Source organism: Pseudophryne corroboree, chromosome 1 (genome assembly GCF_028390025.1).
Source record: "Pseudophryne corroboree isolate aPseCor3 chromosome 1, aPseCor3.hap2, whole genome shotgun sequence".
Classification (NCBI taxonomy): Eukaryota; Metazoa; Chordata; class Amphibia; order Anura; family Myobatrachidae; genus Pseudophryne; species Pseudophryne corroboree.
Window position 1 is genome coordinate 1088611123 of NC_086444.1, and position 18126 is coordinate 1088629248.

General features: G+C 49.6%; 1 protein-coding gene across 1 annotated transcript in view; it reads left to right on the top strand.

Moving 5' to 3' along the window:
- The first annotated feature begins 1578 nt into the window (after positions 1-1578).
- The window catches only part of NCAPG (non-SMC condensin I complex subunit G), a 239049-nt gene continuing 222501 nt past the window's right edge, over positions 1579-18126 (top strand). The window contains exon 1 of the mRNA XM_063921442.1: positions 1579-1970. Within this exon, the coding sequence (XP_063777512.1) occupies positions 1860-1970 (111 nt within the window). The 5' untranslated portion in view covers positions 1579-1859. The remainder of the gene's footprint in view (positions 1971-18126) is intronic.

Sequence of the window (18126 nt, forward strand, 5' to 3'; positions counted from 1 at the left end):
ATCCAGGCTGTACCTGTGATCGTCCCTCTGGAGCTAGTGTCCAGTAGCCTAAGAAGCCAATCCATCCTGCACGCAGGTGAGTTCACTTCTTCTCCCCTAAGTCCCTCGATGCAGTGAGCCTGTTGCCAGCAGGACTCACTGAAAATAAAAAACCTAACAAAACTTTTACTCTAACTTTTTACTCTCTTTAGGAGAGCCACCTAGCCACCTAGATTGCACCCTTCTCGGCCGGGCACAAAGATCTAACTGAGGCTTGGAGGAGGGTCATAGGGGGAGGAGCCAGTGGACACCACCTGATCCTAAAGCTTTTACTTTTGTGCCCTGTCTCCTGCGGAGCCGCTATTCCCCATGGTCCTGACGGAGTCCCCAGCATCCACTTAGGACGTCAGAGAAAATACACTCCCCCTGTAGGCGGCAACAATCTGATCGCAGCAGTGCAAAAATAGCTGCCCAGCGGTCAGGTTCGCATTACCCCCAAAGTGAGGCCGTATTTGAACTTGTGCTCAGGTTTCTTTTTGTAGAACTGCGGATTTCTCGACTTTATCTTTTTTTTTTTTACCCAATCGGTGAAGGTGGTAAAGTCAGTTTTAGACATTTTTTTTTTTTTTATACTTCTGTCAAATGTCTAGAAGCAGCTACACTATTGCCTAAGGCTGCTCCGCGCAGAACTTTACACATCGCTCACCACATCCTACTACTGTGATCTGATGCGCTAACAAATGGTCCACATGGACAAGCACGTGGAGACGGAACACATCATTGCTCAGCCCAGGGCCGGTTCCGGGGCTTCTGGCGCCCCGGGGCGGCATTAGGGGGCGTGGCTTCATACAGGGGGCGTGGTCAGTTACGTCCCCTGTACTGTAGTAGGATGTGCGGTGCGCGATGACGTCATCACGCACCGCACAGCAAAGGTCCTCTCCACAAAGGAAAACTAGACGCTAAGCGTCTAGTTCCCTTCGTGGAGAGGACCTTTGCTGTGCGGTGCGCGATGACGTCAACGCGCACCGCACATAATCACGCGTAGCGTCTAGTTTCCCTTCACAGCAGGCAGCCCACGAAGGGAAACTAGACGCATAGCGTCTAGTTTCCCTGGACAGCGGGCCGCGGCAGCGGGGGGCACCACAGCAGCAGCGGATCTTGCCATGGTGCGGCGCCCTCCGGAAGGCGGCGCCCCGGGCAACAGTCCTGCTTGCCCATGGCAAGATCCGCTACTGGCTCAGCCTGTTGTCAAAACACCTTAACAAAAATGCAGAAGCGATAATATCCAAATACACTAAGTACACACTGGGCACACAGTTATGTTAGTCCCATTCCTGACACATCTGAACTCTAACCTTTGGTATATTTTGTAGCGCTCTCTGCTTTCCTGAATGGAAAGATGACACCAGAGCAAGAACTTTTTTTTTCATACTGACTTTGAGCAACTCAGCACCACATCTAAAACTCTGAGATGTGTTATCAAGCTCATATTATAGTCATTTTGTGCAGCTACTGATCCAATCTGCACTCTGATTCCCTGCAGCACCGGCCACCCACAGCCAGTAAATAGTCTCTGATGGTTAGTCACAGTGTAGCGCACTCTCTGAGTAACACTGTAAACCACCAACGCGCATGCGCAGGACAGTGCGGCAGTGAGCTAGCGCCCACCCCTCTCCGCTGACGTTGTGGTCATGTGGTGTGTGAGTGCGTCGACGCTGCATCTGCACTGCGCAGGCGCAGATTTTTGAACGCTGCTGCGGGCGGGATACGGTGAATCGGTTCGGGGATCATAGCGATTGACTGAGGGACTGACTGCTGCCGTCGCTGCTCAGACCTGTGTGACTGCTGTAATAATAAGCACCGAGGGGCGAGTTACAGCCATGACCGTGGAGAAGAAAGGGCTCCAGATAAAGGAGGTCTTTGACCTGTCTCAGAAGCCGCACCAGAATCATGCCAAGCTGGTCTCTGCCCTCAGGGTCACCTACGATAAGGTGGGTGTATGTGTGCGTGCGATCTCTAACCCTATCTCATTCTCACAAAGGGGGAATCATTCCTAGAGCATGCTGGGATTTGTAGTTCCACAGTAGCTGTGCCCTCTGGTGTTCCTGCCAGCTGTGCCTCGCGTCCCTGTGCTGGTGCTTGGTTTCAGTGCAAACTATTGCAGGAATAACACTCATGGTGTAGAAATAATTTAGGTCTCTAAACTTGATGATGACCAGGTCTGCTTTCTGAGCCAAACTAGGGATGGACGCCATTGTTGGCACCATTGGTACTTTTTATTAATTGGCACAGCCCTCTCACGCGGTTTCTTGCATTCGGGAGGGTGCTCAGGTGCGTGCAGTTGGGGGGGAGAAGTGACCTTGCTATGTCATCATTAGAACGCATGGCGGTGAATCATCAGCCTTTACTAGCTTCTACGAGGAAGTGAGCAATAATCTTGATCAAGGAAAAGCAGTGGATGTGGTCTTCCTAGATTTTGCAAAAGCTTTCGATACAGTTCCTCACAGGAGACTAATGATCAAATTAAAGGAGCTTGGCCTAAGAAAAACTATTTGCACATGGATAAGCAGCTGGTTGGATAGCAAGGTACAGCGAGTAGTGGTCAACAGGAAGTCCTCAAGCTGGTCCCCAGTAGTCAGCGGAATACCACAAGGGTCCGTACTCGGACCACTACTGTTCAACATATTTATCAATTAGAATTGGATGTGGAGTCCTTGCAGAATGATCTATCTAAACTTGAACTCTGGGCATCTAAATGCAAAATGAGGTTCAATACAGACAAATGTAAGGTTATGCATTTCGGGACTAAAAACAAACTCGCAACCTACATATTAAATGGGGAACCCCTAGGGGAAACAGTTGGAAAAAGATTTGGGGGTACTCATTGATAATAGGCTTAATAACCGTACACAATGTCAAAACGTAGTAAAGAAGGCAAGTAAGGTGCTAGCGTGCATAAAAATAAGATTTTACTCACCGGTAAATCTATTTCTCGTAGTCCGTAGTGGATGCTGGGAACTCTGTAAGGACCATGGGGGATAGACGGGCTCCTCAGGAGACTGGGCACTCTAAAAGAAAGATTAGGTACTATCTGGTGTGCACTGGCTCCTCCCACTATGACCCTCCTCCAGACCTCAGTTAGGATACTGTGCCCGGAAGAGCTGACACAATAAGGAAGGATTTTGAATCCCGGGTAAGACTCATACCAGCCACACCAATCACACCGTATAACTCGTGATACTATACCCAGTTAACAGTATGAAATATAACTGAGCCTCTCAACAGATGGCTCAACAATAACCCTTAGTTAGGCAATAACTACATACAGGTATTGCAGACAATCCGCACTTGGGATGGGCGCCCAGCATCCACTACGGACTACGAGAAATAGATTTACCGGTGAGTAAAATCTTAGATTCTCTGACGTCCTAGCGGATGCTGGGAACTCCGTAAGGACCATGGGGATTATACCAAAGCTCCCAAACGGGCGGGAGAGTGCGGATGACTCTGCAGCACCGAATGAGAGAACTCTAGGTCCTCCTCAGCCAGGGTATCAAATTTGTAGAATTTAGCAAACGTGTTTGCCCCTGACCAAGTTGCAGCTCGGCAAAGTTGTAAAGCCGAGACCCCTCGGGCAGCCGCCCAAGATGAGCCCACTTTCCTCGTGGAATGGGCTTTTACTGATTTAGGATGCGGCAATCCAGCCGCAGAATGCTCCAGCTGAATTGTGCTACAAATTCAGCGAGCAATAGTCTGCTTAGAAGCAGGAGCACCTATTTTGTTGGGTGCCTACAGGATAAAAAGCGAGTCAGTTTTCCTGACTCCAGCCGTCCTGGAAATATAAATTTCTCTGACGTCCTAGTGGATGCTGGGAACTCCGTAAGGACCATGGGGAATAGCGGCTCCGCAGGAGACTGGGCACAAAAGTAAAGCTTTAGGACTACCTGGTGTGCACTGGCTCCTCCCCCCATGACCCTCCTCCAAGCCTCAGTTAGATTTTTGTGCCCGGCCGAGAAGGGTGCACACTAGGGACTCTCCTGAGCTTCTTAGTGAAAGTTTAGTTTTAGTTTTTTTATTTTCAGTGAGACCTGCTGGCAACAGGCTCACTGCATCGAGGGACTAAGGGGAGAAGAAGCGAACTCACCTGCGTGCAGAGTGGATTGGGCTTCTTAGGCTACTGGACACCATTAGCTCCAGAGGGACCGAACACAGGCCCAGCCTCGGAGTCTGGTCCCAGAGCCGCGCCGCCGGCCCCCTTACAGAGCCAGAAGCAAGAAGAGGTCCGGAAAATCGGCGGCAGAAGACATCCTGTCTTCACCAAGGTAGCGCACAGCACTGCAGCTGTGCGCCATTGCTCCTCAGCACACTTCACACTTCGGTCACTGAGGGTGCAGGGCGCTAGGGGGGGGGCGCCCTGAGCAGCAATAAAAATAAGAATTTACTTACCGATAATTCTATTTCTCGGAGTCCGTAGTGGATGCTGGGGTTCCTGAAAGGACCATGGGGAATAGCGGCTCCGCAGGAGACAGGGCACAAAAAAGTAAAGCTTTACTAGGTCAGGTGGTGTGCACTGGCTCCTCCCCCCATGACCCTCCTCCAGACTCCAGTTAGGTACTGTGCCCGGACGAGCATACACAATAAGGGAGGCATTTTGAATCCCGGGTAAGACTCATACCAGCCACACCAATCACACCGTACAACTTGTGATCTAAACCCAGTTAACAGTATGACAACAGAAAGGGCCTCTTAAAGATGGCTCCTTAACAATAACCCGAATTAGTTAACAATAACTATGTACAAGTATTGCAGATAATCCGCACTTGGGATGGGCGCCCAGCATCCACTACGGACTCCGAGAAATAGAATTATCGGTAAGTAAATTCTTATTTTCTCTATCGTCCTAAGTGGATGCTGGGGTTCCTGAAAGGACCATGGGGATTATACCAAAGCTCCCAAACGGGCGGGAGAGTGCGGATGACTCTGCAGCACCGAATGAGAGAACTCCAGGTCCTCCTTTGCCAGGGTATCAAATTTGTAAAATTTTACAAACGTGTTCTCCCCCGACCACGTAGCTGCTCGGCAGAGTTGTAATGCCGAGACCCCTCGGGCAGCCGCCCAAGATGAGCCCACCTTCCTTGTGGAGTGGGCTTTTACAGTTTTAGGCTGTGGCAGGCCTGCCACAGAATGTGCAAGTTGAATTGTGTTACAAATCCAACGAGCAATCGACTGCTTAGAAGCAGGTGCGCCCAACTTGTTGGGTGCATACAATATAAACAGCGAGTCAGATTTTCTGACTCCAGCCGTCCTTGCAATGTATATTTTTAAGGCTCTGACAACGTCCAACAACTTGGAGTCCTCCAAGTCGCTAGTGGCCGCAGGCACCACAATAGGTTGGTTCAGATGAAATGCTGATACCACTTTAGGGAGAAAATGCGGACGAGTCCGCAGTTCTGCCCTATCCGAATGGAAGATTAGATAAGGACTTTTATAAGATAAAGCCGCCAATTCAGATACTCTCCTGGCAGAGGCCAGGGCTAGTAACATAGTCACTTTCAATGTGAGATATTTCAAATCCACCTTTTTCAATGGTTCAAACCAATGGGATTTGAGGAAATCTAAAACTACATTTAGATCCCACGGTGCCACCGGAGGCACCACAAGAGGCTGTATATGCAGTACTCCCTTGACAAAAGTCTGGACCTCAGGGACAGAGGCCAATTCTTTTTGGAAGAATATTGACAGGGCCGAAATTTGAACCTTAATGGATCCCAATTTGAGACCCATAGATAATCCTGATTGCAGGAAATGTAGGAAACGACCCAGTTGGAATTCCTCCGTCGGAACCCTCCGATCCTCGCACCACGCTACATATTTTCGCCAAATGCGGTGATAATGTTTCACGGTGACTTCCTTCCGTGCCTTAATCAAGGTAGGAATGACTTCTTCTGGAATGCCTTTCCCTTTTAGGATCTGGCGTTCAACCGCCATGCCGTCAAACGCAGCCGCGGTAAGTCTTGAAAAAGACAGGGACCCTGCTGTAGCAGGTCCCTTCTCAGAGGTAGAGGCCACGGTTCGTCCGTGAGCATCTCTTGAAGTTCCGGATACCAAGTCCTTCTCGGCCAATCCGGAACCACTAGTATTGTTCTTACTCTTCTTTGCCGTATGATCTTCAATACCTTTGGTATGAGCGGCAGAGGAGGAAACACATACACTGACTGGTACACCCAAGGAGTTACCAGTGCGTCCACAGCTATTGCCTGTGGATCTCTTGACCTGGCGCAATATTTGTCCAGTTTCTTGTTGAGGCGAGACGCCATCATGTCTACAATTGGTCTTTCCCAACGGTCTATTAACATGTTGAAGACTTCTGGATGTAGACCCCACTCTCCCGGATGAAGATCGTGTCTGCTGAGGAAGTCTGCTTCCCAGTTGTCCACGCCCGGGATGAACACTGCTGACAGTGCTATCACGTGATTCTCCGCCCAGCGAAGAATCTTGGCAGCTTCTGCCATTGCACTCCTGCTTCTTGTGCCGCCCTTCCTGTTTACATGGGCGACCGCCGTGATGTTGTCCGACTGAATCAACACCGGCTTTCCTTGCAGGAGAAGTTCCGCCTGGCTTAGAGCATTGTAGATTGCTCTTAGTTCCAGAATGTTTATGTGAAGAGACTTTTCCAGACTCGTCCATACTCCCTGGAAGTTTCTTCCTTGTGTGACTGCTCCCCAGCCTCTCAGGCTGGCGTCCGTGGTCACCAGGATCCAATCCTGAATGCCGAATCTGCGGCCTTCTAATAGGTGAGCCTTCTGCAACCACCACAGAAGTGACACCCTTGTCTTTGGTGACAGGGTTATTCGCAGGTGCATCTGCAGATGCGACCCTGACCATTTGTCCAACAGATCCCTTTGGAATATTCTTGCATGGAATCTGCCGAATGGAATTGCTTCGTAAGAAGCCACCATTTTTCCCAGGACTCTTGTGCATTGATGTACTGACACTTTTCCTGGTTTTAGGAGGTTCCTGACCAGATCGGATAACTCCTTGGCTTTTTCCTCTGGAAGGAAAACCTTTTTCTGAACCGTGTCCAGAATCATTCCTAGGAACAGCAGACGAGTTGTCGGGATTAAATGGGATTTTGGAATATTCAGAATCCACCCGTGTTGTCTTAGCACCTCTTGAGATAGTGCTAAAGCTGTCTCCAGCTGTTCTCTGGACCTTGCCCTTATTAGGAGATCGTCCAAGTATGGGATAACTAATACGCCTTTTCTTCGAAGAAGAATCATCATCTCGGCCATTACCTTGGTAAAGACCCGAGGCGCCGTGGACAATCCGAACGGCAGCGTCTGAAACTGATAGTGACAGTTTTGAACAATGAACCTGAGGTACCCCTGGTGTGCGGGGTAAATCGGAACGTGTAGATACGCATCCTTGATGTCCAAGGATACCATAAAGTCCCCTTCTTCCAGGTTCGCTATCACTGCTCTGAGTGACTCCATCTTGAACTTGAACTTTTTTATGTAGAGGTTCAAGGACTTCAGATTTAGAATAGGCCTTACCGAGCCATCCGGCTTCGGTACCACAAATAGAGTGGAATAATACCCCTTTCCTTGTTGTAATAGGGGTACTTTGACTATCACCTGCTGAGCGTACAGCTTGTGAATGGCTTCCAACACCCTCTCCCTTTCGGAAGAGACGGTTGGTAAGGCAGACTTCAGGAAACGATGAGGAGGATCCGTCTCTAATTCCAACCTGTACCCCTGAGATATTATCTGCAGGATCCAGGGGTCTACCTGCGAGTGAGCCCACTGCGCGCTGTAATTTTTGAGACGGCCCCCCACTGTCCCCGAGTCCGCTTGAGAGGCCCCAGCGTCATGCTGAGGTTTTTGCAGGAGCCGGGGAGGGCTTCTGTTCCTGGGAAGGAGCTGCCTGTTGGTGTCTCTTCCCTCTTCCTCTGCCTCGTGGCAGGTACGACAAGCCCTTTGCTCTCTTATTTTTGTAGGAGCGAAAAGGCTGCGGTTGAAAGGTCGGTGCCTTTCTCTGTTGGGGAGTGACTTGAGGTAAAAAAGTGGATTTCCCGGCAGTAGCCGTGGCCACCAAGTCTGATAGACCAACTCCAAATAACTCCTCCCCTTTATACGGCAAAACCTCCATGTGACGTTTTGAATCCGCATCGCCTGTCCACTGTCGTGTCCATAAGGCTCTTCTGGCTGAAATGGACATAGCACTCACCCGAGATGCCAGTGTGCAAATATCCCTCTGTGCATCACGCATATAGATAAATGCATCCTTTATTTGTTCTAACGACAGTAAAACATTGTCCCTATCTAGGGTATCAATATTTTCAATCAGGGATTCTGACCAAACTACTCCAGCACTGCACATCCAGGCAGTTGCTATAGCTGGTCGTAGTATAACACCTGCATGTGTGTATATATTCTTTTGAATAACTTCCATCTTTCTATCTGATGGATCCTTAAGTGCGGCCGTCTCAGGAGAGGGTAACGCCACTTGTTTGGATAAGCGTGTGAGCGCCTTGTCCACCTTAGGGGGTGTTTCCCAGCGCGCCCTAACCTCTGGCGGGAAAGGGTATAATGCCAATAACTTTTTTGAAATTATCAACTTTTTATCAGGAGCAACCCACGCTTCATCACACACGTCATTTAATTCTTCTGATTCAGGAAAAACTGTTTGTAGTTTTTTCACACCATACATAATACCCTGTTTTACGGTATCTGTAGTATCAGCTAAATGTAACGTCTCCTTCATTGCCAAAATCATATAACGTGTGGCCCTACTGGAAAATACGTTTGAATTTCTACCGTCGTCACTGGAATCAGTGCCCGTGTCTGGGTCTGTGTCGACCGACTGAGGCAAAGGGCGTTTTACAGCCCCTGACGGTGTTTGAGGCGCCTGGACAGGCATTAATTGATTGTCCGGCCGCCTCATGTCCTCAACTGACTGTTTAAGGGAAGATAAACCATCACGTAATTCCACAAATAAAGGCATCCATTCTGGTGTCGACCCCCTGGGGGGTGACATCTGCATATTTGGCAATTGCTCCGCCTCCACACCAATATCGTCCTCATACATGTCGACACCACGTACCGACACACACCGCAAACTCACAGGGAATGCTCTAATGAAGACAGGACCCACTAGCCCTTTTGGGGAGACAGAGGGAGAGTCTGCCAGCACACACCACAAAGCGCTATATATACAAGGGATATCCTTATATTAAGTGCTCCCTTATAGCTGCTTTAATATATATATATATATAGCCATTAATGTGCCCCCCCTCTCTGTTTTACCCTGTTTCTGTAGTGCAGTGCAGGGGAGAGACCTGGGAGCCGTTCTGACCAGCGGAGCTGTGACAGAAAATGGCGCCGTGTGCTGAGGAGATAGGCCCCGCCCCTTTTTCGGCGGGTTATTCTCCCGCTATTTTTCCAGTCAGGCAGGGGTTAAATATCTCCATATAGCCCCTATGGGCTATATGTGAGGTATTTTTAGCCTTGTATAAGGTTTATATTTGCCTCTCAGAGCGCCCCCCCCCAGCGCTCTGCACCGTCAGTGACTGCCCAGTGAAGTGTGCTGAGAGGAAAATGGCGCACAGCTGCAGTGCTGTGCGCTACCTTATGAAGACTGAGGAGTCTTCAGCCGCCGGTTTCCGGACCTCTTCACGCTTCAGCATCTGCAAGGGGGTCGGCGGCGCGGCTCCGGGACCGGACTCCACGGCTGGGCCTGTGTTCGATCCCTCTGGAGCTAATGGTGTCCAGTAGCCAAGCAGCAAATCCACTCTGCATGCAGGTGAGTTTACTACTTTCCCCCTAAGTCCCACGTTGCAGTGATCCTGTTGCCAGCAGGACTCACTGTAAAGAAAAAAACCTAAACTAAACTTTCTCTAAGCAGCTCTTTAGGAGAGCCACCTAGATTGCACCCTTCTCGTTCGGGCACAAAATCTAACTGGAGTCTGGAGGAGGGTCATGGGGGGAGGAGCCAGTGCACACCACCTGACCTAGTAAAGCTTTACTTTTTTGTGCCCTGTCTCCTGCGGAGCCGCTATTCCCCATGGTCCTTTCAGGAACCCCAGCATCCACTTAGGACGATAGAGAAAACACCTTGGCTGGCGAAAATACATCACATATAGCCCCCAGGGCTATATGGATGAATTTTAACCCCTGCCAGATTCCACAGAAAAACGGGAGAAAAGGCTGCCGAGAAGGGGGCGGAGCCTATCTCCTCAGCACACTGGCGCCATTTTCTCTCACAGCTCCGTTGGAGGGAAGCTCCCTGGCTCTCCCCTGCAGTTACTACACTACAGAAAGGGGTTAAAAAAGAGAGGGGGGCACTAATTAGGCGCAGTATAACAATACAGCAGCTATAAGGGGAAAAACACTTATATAAGGTTATCCCTGTATATATATAGCGCTCTGGTGTGTGCTGGCATACTCTCCCTCTGTCTCCCCAAAGGGCTAGTGGGGTCCTGTCCTCTATCAGAGCATTCCCTGTGTGTGTGTCGGTACGTTGTGTCGACATGTATGAGGAGGAAAATGATGTGGAGGCGGAGAAATTGCCTGTAACAGAGATGTCACCCCCTAGGGAGTCGACACCTGAGTGGATGAGCTTATGGTAGGAATATGTGACAGTGTCAGCTCTTTACAAAAGATTGATGACATGAGACAGCCGGCGACTCAGCCTGTGCCTGTCCAGGGGTCTCAAAAGCCATCAGGGGCTCTAAAACGCCCGTTACCGCAGATGGCAGATACAGACGCCGACACGGATACTGACTCCAGTGTCGACGATTAAGAGACGAATGTGACTTCCAGTAGGGCCACACGTTACATGATTGAGGCTATGGAAAATGTTTTTACACATTTCTTATAATACCAGTACCACTAAAAAGGGTATTATGTTGGGTGAGAAAAAACTGCTTGTAGTTTTTCCTGCATCTGAGGAATTAAATGAAGTGTGTGATGATACGTGGGTTTCCCCCGATAAAAACTGTTAATTCCTAAAAAGTTATTAGCATCATACCCCTTCCCGCCAGAGGATAGGGCACGTTGGGAAACACCCCCTAGGGTGAATAAAGCGCTCACACGCTTGTCTAAACAGGTGGCACTACCGTCCCCGGCTACGGCCGCCCTTAAGGAACCTGCTGACAGAAAGCAGTAAAATGTATATACACTCACACGGGTGTGATACTGCGACCAGCAATCGCCTCAGCCTGGATGTGCAGTGCTGGGGTGGCTTGGTCGGATTCCCTGACTGACAATATTGATACCCTAGATAGGGACAGTATATTACTGACTATAGAGCATTTAAAAGATGCATTTCTATATATGCGTGATGCACAGAGGGATATTTGCCGACTGGCATCAAGAGTAAGTGCGCTGTCCATTTCTGCCAGAAGAGGGTTATGGACAAGACAGTGGTCAGGTGATGCTGATTCCAAAAGGCATATGGAAGTATCGCCTTTATAAAAGGGAGGAGTTATTTGGGGTAGGTCTAACAGACCTGGTGGCCACGGCAACGGCTGGGAAATCCACATTTTTACCCCAGGTAGCCTCTCAACATAAGAAGACGCCGTATTATCAGGCGCAGTCCTTTGGGCCCCATAAGGGCAAGCGGGCAAAAGGCTCCTCATTTCTGCCCCGTGGCAGAGGGAGAGGAAAAAGGCTGCAGCAAACAGCCAGTTCCCAGGAACAGAAGCCCTCTCCCGTTTTCTGCCAAGTCCTCAGCATGACGCTGGGGCTTTACAAGCGGACTCAGGCACGGTGGGGGCCCGTCTCAAAAATTTCAGCGTGCAGTGGGCTCACTCACAGGTGGACCCCTGGATCCTTCAGGTGGTATCTCAGGGGTACAAATTGGAATTCGAGACGTCTCCCCTTCGCCGTTTCCTAAAGTCTGCTTTACCGACGTCTCCCTCCGACAGGGAGGCGGTATGGGAAGCCATTCACAAGCTGTATTCCCAGCAGGTGATAATCAAGGTACCCCTCCTACAACAGGAAAAGGGGTATTATTCCACGCTGTTTGTGGTACCGAAGCCGGACGGCTCGGTGAGACCTAATTTAAATCTGAAATCCTTGAACACTTACATACAAAGGTTCAAATTCAAGATGGAGTCACTCAGAGCGGTGATTGCAAACCTGGAAGAAGGGGATTATATGGTGTCTCTGGACATCAAGGATGCTTATCTCCATGTCCCAATTTACCCTTCTCACCAAGGGTACCTCAGGTTTGTGGTACAGAACTGTCACTATCAGTTTCAGACGCTGCCGTTTGGTTTGTCCACGGCACCCCGGGTCTTTACCAAAGTAATGGCCGAAATGATGATACTCCTTCGAAGGAAGGGAGTTTTAATTATCCCTTACTTGGACGATCTCCGGATAAGGGCAAGATCCAGGGAACAGTTGGTAGTCGGGGTAGCACTATCTCAAGTAGTGTTGCGGCAGTAGCACTATCTCAAGTAGTGTTGCGGCAGCACGGTTGGATTCTTAATATTCCAAAATCGCAGCTGATCCCGACGACACGTCTTCTATTCCTAAGGATGATCCTGGACACAGTCCAAAAAAAGGTGTTTCTCCAGGAGGAGAAAGCCAGGGAGTTATCCGAACTAGTCAGAAACCTCCTAAAACCAGGCCAGGTGTCAGTGCATCAGTGCACAAGGGTCCTGGGCAATAATGGTGGCTTCCAACGAAGCAATTCCATTCGGCAGATTCCACGCAAGAACTTTCCAGTGGGACCTGCTGGTAAAATGGTCCGGATCGCATCTTCAGATGCATCAGCGGATAACCCTGTCACCAAAGACAAGGGTGTCTCTTCTGTGGTGGTTGCAGAGTGCTCATCTTCTAAAGGGCGCCGATTCGGCATTCAGGACTGGGTCCTGGTGACCACGGATGCCAGCCTTCGAGGCTGGGGAGCAGTCACACAGGGAAGAAATTTCCAGGGCTTGTTGTCAAGCCTGGAGACATCACTTCACATAAATATCTTGGAGCTAAGGGCCATTTACAATGCCCTAAGCCAAGCAAGACCTCTTCTTTAAGGTCAGCCGGTGCTGATCCAGTCGAACAACATCACGGCAGTCGCCCACGTAGACAGACAGGGCGGCACAAGAAGCAGGAGGGCAATGGCAGAAGCTGCAAGGATTTTTCGCTGGGCGGAAAATCATGTGATAGCATTGTCAGCAGTGTTCATTCCGGGAGTGAACAACTTGGAAACAGACTACCTCAGCAGAAGTCTTCCACATGATTGTAAACCGTTGGGAAAAACCAAAGGTGGACATGATGGCGTCCCGCCTAAACAAAAAATTGGACAGGTATTGCGCCAGGTCAAGGGACCCTCAGGCAATAGCTGTGGATGCTCTGGTAACACCGTGGGTGTACCAGTCAGTGTATGTGTTCCCTCCTCTTCCTCTCTTACCAAAAGTACTGAGAATTATAAGACGGAGGGGAGTAAGAACTATACTCGTGGCTCCGGATTGGCCAAGAAGGACTTGGTACCCGGAACTTCAAGAGATGCTCACGGAGGACCCGTGGCCTCTACCTCTAAGAAGGGACCTGCTCCATCAAGGACCCTGTCTATTCCAAGACTTACCGCGGCTGCGTTTGACGGCAGGGCGGTTGAACGCCGGATCCTGAAGGAAAAAGGCATTCCGGATGAAGTCATCCCTACCCTGATCAAAGCCAGGAAGGATGTAACTGCAAAGCATTATCGCCGCATATGGCGAAAATATGTTGCGTGGTGCGAGGCCAGTAAGGCCCCGATGGAGGAATTTCAACTAGGTCGATTCCTGCATTTCCTGCAAACAGGAGTGTCTATGGGCCTAAAATTGGGGTCCATTAAGGTTCAAATTTCGGCCCTGTCAATTTTCTTCCAGAAAGAACTAGCTTCAGTTCCTGAAGTTCAAACGTTTGTAAAAGGGGTACTGCATATACAGCCTCCTTTTTGTGCCTCCAGTGGCACCTTGGGATCTCAATGTAGTTTTGGGGTTCCTAAAGTCACAATGGTTTGAACCACTTGAATCTGTGGAGTTAAAATATCTCACATGGAAAGTGGTCATGCTGTTGGCCCTGGCCTCGGCCAGGCGCGTGTCAGAATGGGCGGCTTTATCCTGTAAAAGCCCTTATCTGATCTTCCATTCAGACAGGGCGGAATTGAGGACTCGTCCTCATTTTCTCCCTAAGGTGGTTTCAGCGTTTCATCTGAACCAACCTATTGTGGTACCTGCGGCTGCTAGTGACTTGGAGGACTCCAAGTTGTTGGACATAGTCAGGGCCCTGAAAATATATGTTTCCAGGACGGCTGGAGTCAGAAAATCTGACTCGCTGTTTATCCTGTATGCACCCAACAAGTTGGGTGCTCCTGCTTCTAAGCAGACTATTGCTCGTTGGATTTGTAATACAATTCAGCTTGCACATTCTGTGGCAGGCCTGCCAAAGCCAAAATCTGTAAAAGCCCATTCCACAAGGAAGGTGGGCTCATCTTGGGCGGCTGCCCGAGGGGTCTCGGCTTTACAACTTTGCAGAGCAGCTACTTGGTCAGGGGCAAACACGTTTGCAAAATTCTACAAATTTGATACCCTGGCTGAGGAGGACCTGGAGTTCTCTTATTCGGTGCTGCAGAGTCATCCGCACTCTCCCGCCCGTTTGGGAGCTTTGGTATAATCCCCATGGTCCTTACGGAGTTCCCAGCATCCACTAGGACGTCAGAGAAAATAAGAATTTACTTACCGATAATTCTATTTCTCGTAGTCCGTAGTGGATGCTGGGCGCCCATCCCAAGTGCGGATTGTCTGCAATACTTGTACATAGTTATTGTTAACTAAATCGGGTTATTGTTGTTGTGAGCCATCTATCCAGAGGCTCCTCTGTTATCATGCTGTTAACTGGGTTCAGATCACAGGTTGTACGGTGTGATTGGTGTGGCTGGTATGAGTCTTACCCGGGATTCATAAATCCTTCCTTATTGTGTACGCTCGTCCGGGCACAGTATCCTAACTGAGGCTTGGAGGAGGGTCATGGGGGGAGGAGCCAGTGCACACCAGGTAGTCCTAAAGCTTTACTTTTGTGCCCAGTCTCCTGCGGAGCCGCTATTCCCCATGGTCCTTACGGAGTTCCCAGCATCCACTACGGACTACGAGAAATAGAATTATCGGTAAGTAAATTCTTATTTTTTAAGGCCCTGACTACGTCCAGTAACTTGGAATCTTCCAAGTCCCTAGTAGCCGCAGGCACTACAATAGGTTGGTTCAAGTGAAAAGCTGATACCACCTTAGGGAGAAACTGGGGACGAGTCCTCAATTCTGCCCTATCCATATGGAAAATCCGATAAGGGCTTTTACATGACAAAGCCGCCAATTCTGACACACGCCTGGCCGAAGCCAAGGCCAATAACATGACCACTTTCCACGTGAGATATTTCAAATCCACAGTTTCAAGTGGCTCAAACCAATGTGATTTTAAGAAACTCAACACCACGTTGAGATCCCAAGGTGCCACACGAGGCACAAAAGGGGGCTGAATATGTAGCACTCCCTTTACAAATGTCTGAACTCCAGGCAGTGAAGCCAGTTCTTTCTGGAAGAAAATCGACAGAGCCGAAATCTGGACCTTAATGGAACCCAAGTTTAGGCCCATAGTCACTCCTGACTGTAGTAAGTGCAGAAAACGACCCAGCTGAAATTCCTCTGTTGGGGACTTCCTGGCCTCACACCACGCAACATATTTTCGCCAAATACGGTGATAATGGTTTGCGGTTACTTCTTTCCTGGCTTTTATCAGCGTAGGAATGACTTCCTCCGGAATGCCCTTTTCCTTTAGGATCCGGAATTCAACCGCCATGCCGTCAAACGCAGCCGCGGTAAGTCTTGGAACAGACAGGGCCCCTGCTGTAGCAGATCCTGTCTGAGCGGTAGAGGCCATGGGTCCTCTGATATCATTTCTTGAAGTTCTGGGTACCAAGCTCTTCTTGGCCCATCCGGAACCACGAGTATCGTTCTTACTCCTCGTTTTCTTATTATTCTCAGTACCTTTGGTATGAGAGGCAGAGGAGGGAATACATAAACCGACTGGTACACCCACGGTGTCACTAGAGCGTCCACAGCTATTGCCTGAGGGTCCCTTGACCTGGCGCAATATCTAGTTTTATGTTTAGGCGGGACGCCATCATGTCCACCTGTGGCCTTTCCCAACGGTTTACCAACAGTTGGAAGACTTCTGGATGAAGTCCCCACTCTCCCGGGTGTAGGTCGTGCTGAGGAAGTCTGCTTCCCAGTTGTCCACTCCCGGAATGAACACTGCTGACAGTGCTAAGACGTGATTTTCCGCCCATCGGAGAATCCTTGTGGCTTCTGCCATCGCTATCCTGCTTCTTGTGCCGCCCTGTCGGTTTACATGGGCGACTGCCGTGATGTTGTCTGATTGGATCAGTACCGGCTGGTTTTGAAGCAGAGGCCTTGCCAGACTTAGGGCATTGTAAATGGCCCTCAGTTCCAGAATATTTATGTGTAGGGACGACTCCTGACTTGACCAAAATCCTTGGAAATTTCTTCCCTGAGTGACTGCCCCCCAGCCTCGAAGGCTGGCATCCGTGGTTATCAGGACCCAGTCCTGTATGCCGAATCTGCGGCCCTCTTGAAGATGAGCACTCTGCAGCCACCACAGTAGAGAGAACCCTGTCTCCAAGGACCAGGGTGTCAGCCGATGCATCTGAAGATGCGATCCCGACCACTTGTCCAAGAGGTCCCACTGAAAAGGTTCTTGCATGGAACCTGCCGAATGGAATTTTGCTTCGTAAGAAGCTACCATTTTTCCCAGGACTCGTGTGCAGTGATGCACCGATACCTGTTTTGGTTTCAGGAGGTCTCTGACTAGAGATGACAGCTCCTTGGCTTTCTCCTGCGGGAGAAACACTTTTTTCTGTTCTGTGTCCAGAACCATCCCCAGGAACAGTAGGCGTGTGGTAGGAACCAGCTGTGACTTTGGAATGTATAGAATCCATCCGTGCTGTTGTAGCACTTCCCGAGATAGTGCTACTCCGACCAACAACTGCTCCTTGGACCTCGCCTTTATAAGGAGATCATCCAAGTACGGGATAATTAAAACTCCCTTTTTTCGAATGAGTATCATCATTTCTGCCATTACCTTGGTAAAGACCCTCGGTGCCGTGGACAGTCCAAACGGCAGTGTTTGGAATTGGTAATGGCAATCCTGTACCACAAATCTGAGGTACTCCTGGTGAGGATGGTAAATGGGGACATGTAGGTAAGCATCCTTACAATCCCCCTCCTCCAGGCTTGCAATAACCGCCCTGAGCGATTCCATCTTGAACTTGAATTTTTTTATGTATGTGTTCAAGGATTTCAAATTTAAAATGGGTCTCACCGAACCGTCCGGTTTCGGTACCACAAACAGTGTGGAATAGTAACCCCGTCCTTGTTGAAGTAGGGCACCTTGATTATCACCTGCTGGGAATACAGCTTGTGAATTGCCTCTAGCACAGCCTCCCTGCCTGAGGGAGTTGTCGGCAAGGCAGATCTGAGGAAACGGCGGGGGGGAGACGCCTCGAATTCCAGCTTGTACCCCTGAGATACTACTTGAAGGATCCAGGGATCCACCTGTGAGCGAGCCCACTGATCGCTGAAATTTTTGAGGCGGCCCCCCACCGTACCTGGCTACGCCTGTGGAGCCCCCGCGTCATGCGGTGGACTCAGAGGAAGCGGGGGAAGAATTTTGATTCTGGGAACTGGCTGACTGGTGCAGCTTTTTTCCTCTTCCCTCGTCTCTGTGCAGAAAGGAAGCGCCTTTGACCCGCTTGCTTTTCTGAAGCCGAAAGGACTGTACCTGATAATACAGTGCTTTCTTAGGCTGTGAGGAAACCTGAGGTAAAAATTTTTCTTCCCAGCTGTTGCTGAGGATACGAGGTCCTAGAGACCATCCCCAAACAATTCCTCACCCTTCTAAGGCAGAATCTCTATGTGCCTTTTAAAGTCAGCATCACCTGTCCAGTGTCGGGTCTCTAATACCCTCCTGACAGAATGGACATTGCATTAATTCTGGATGCCAGCCGGCAAAATATCCCTCTGTGCATCCCTCATATATAAGACTACGTCTTTAATATGCTCTTATGTTCGCAAAATAGTATCCCTGTTTGACA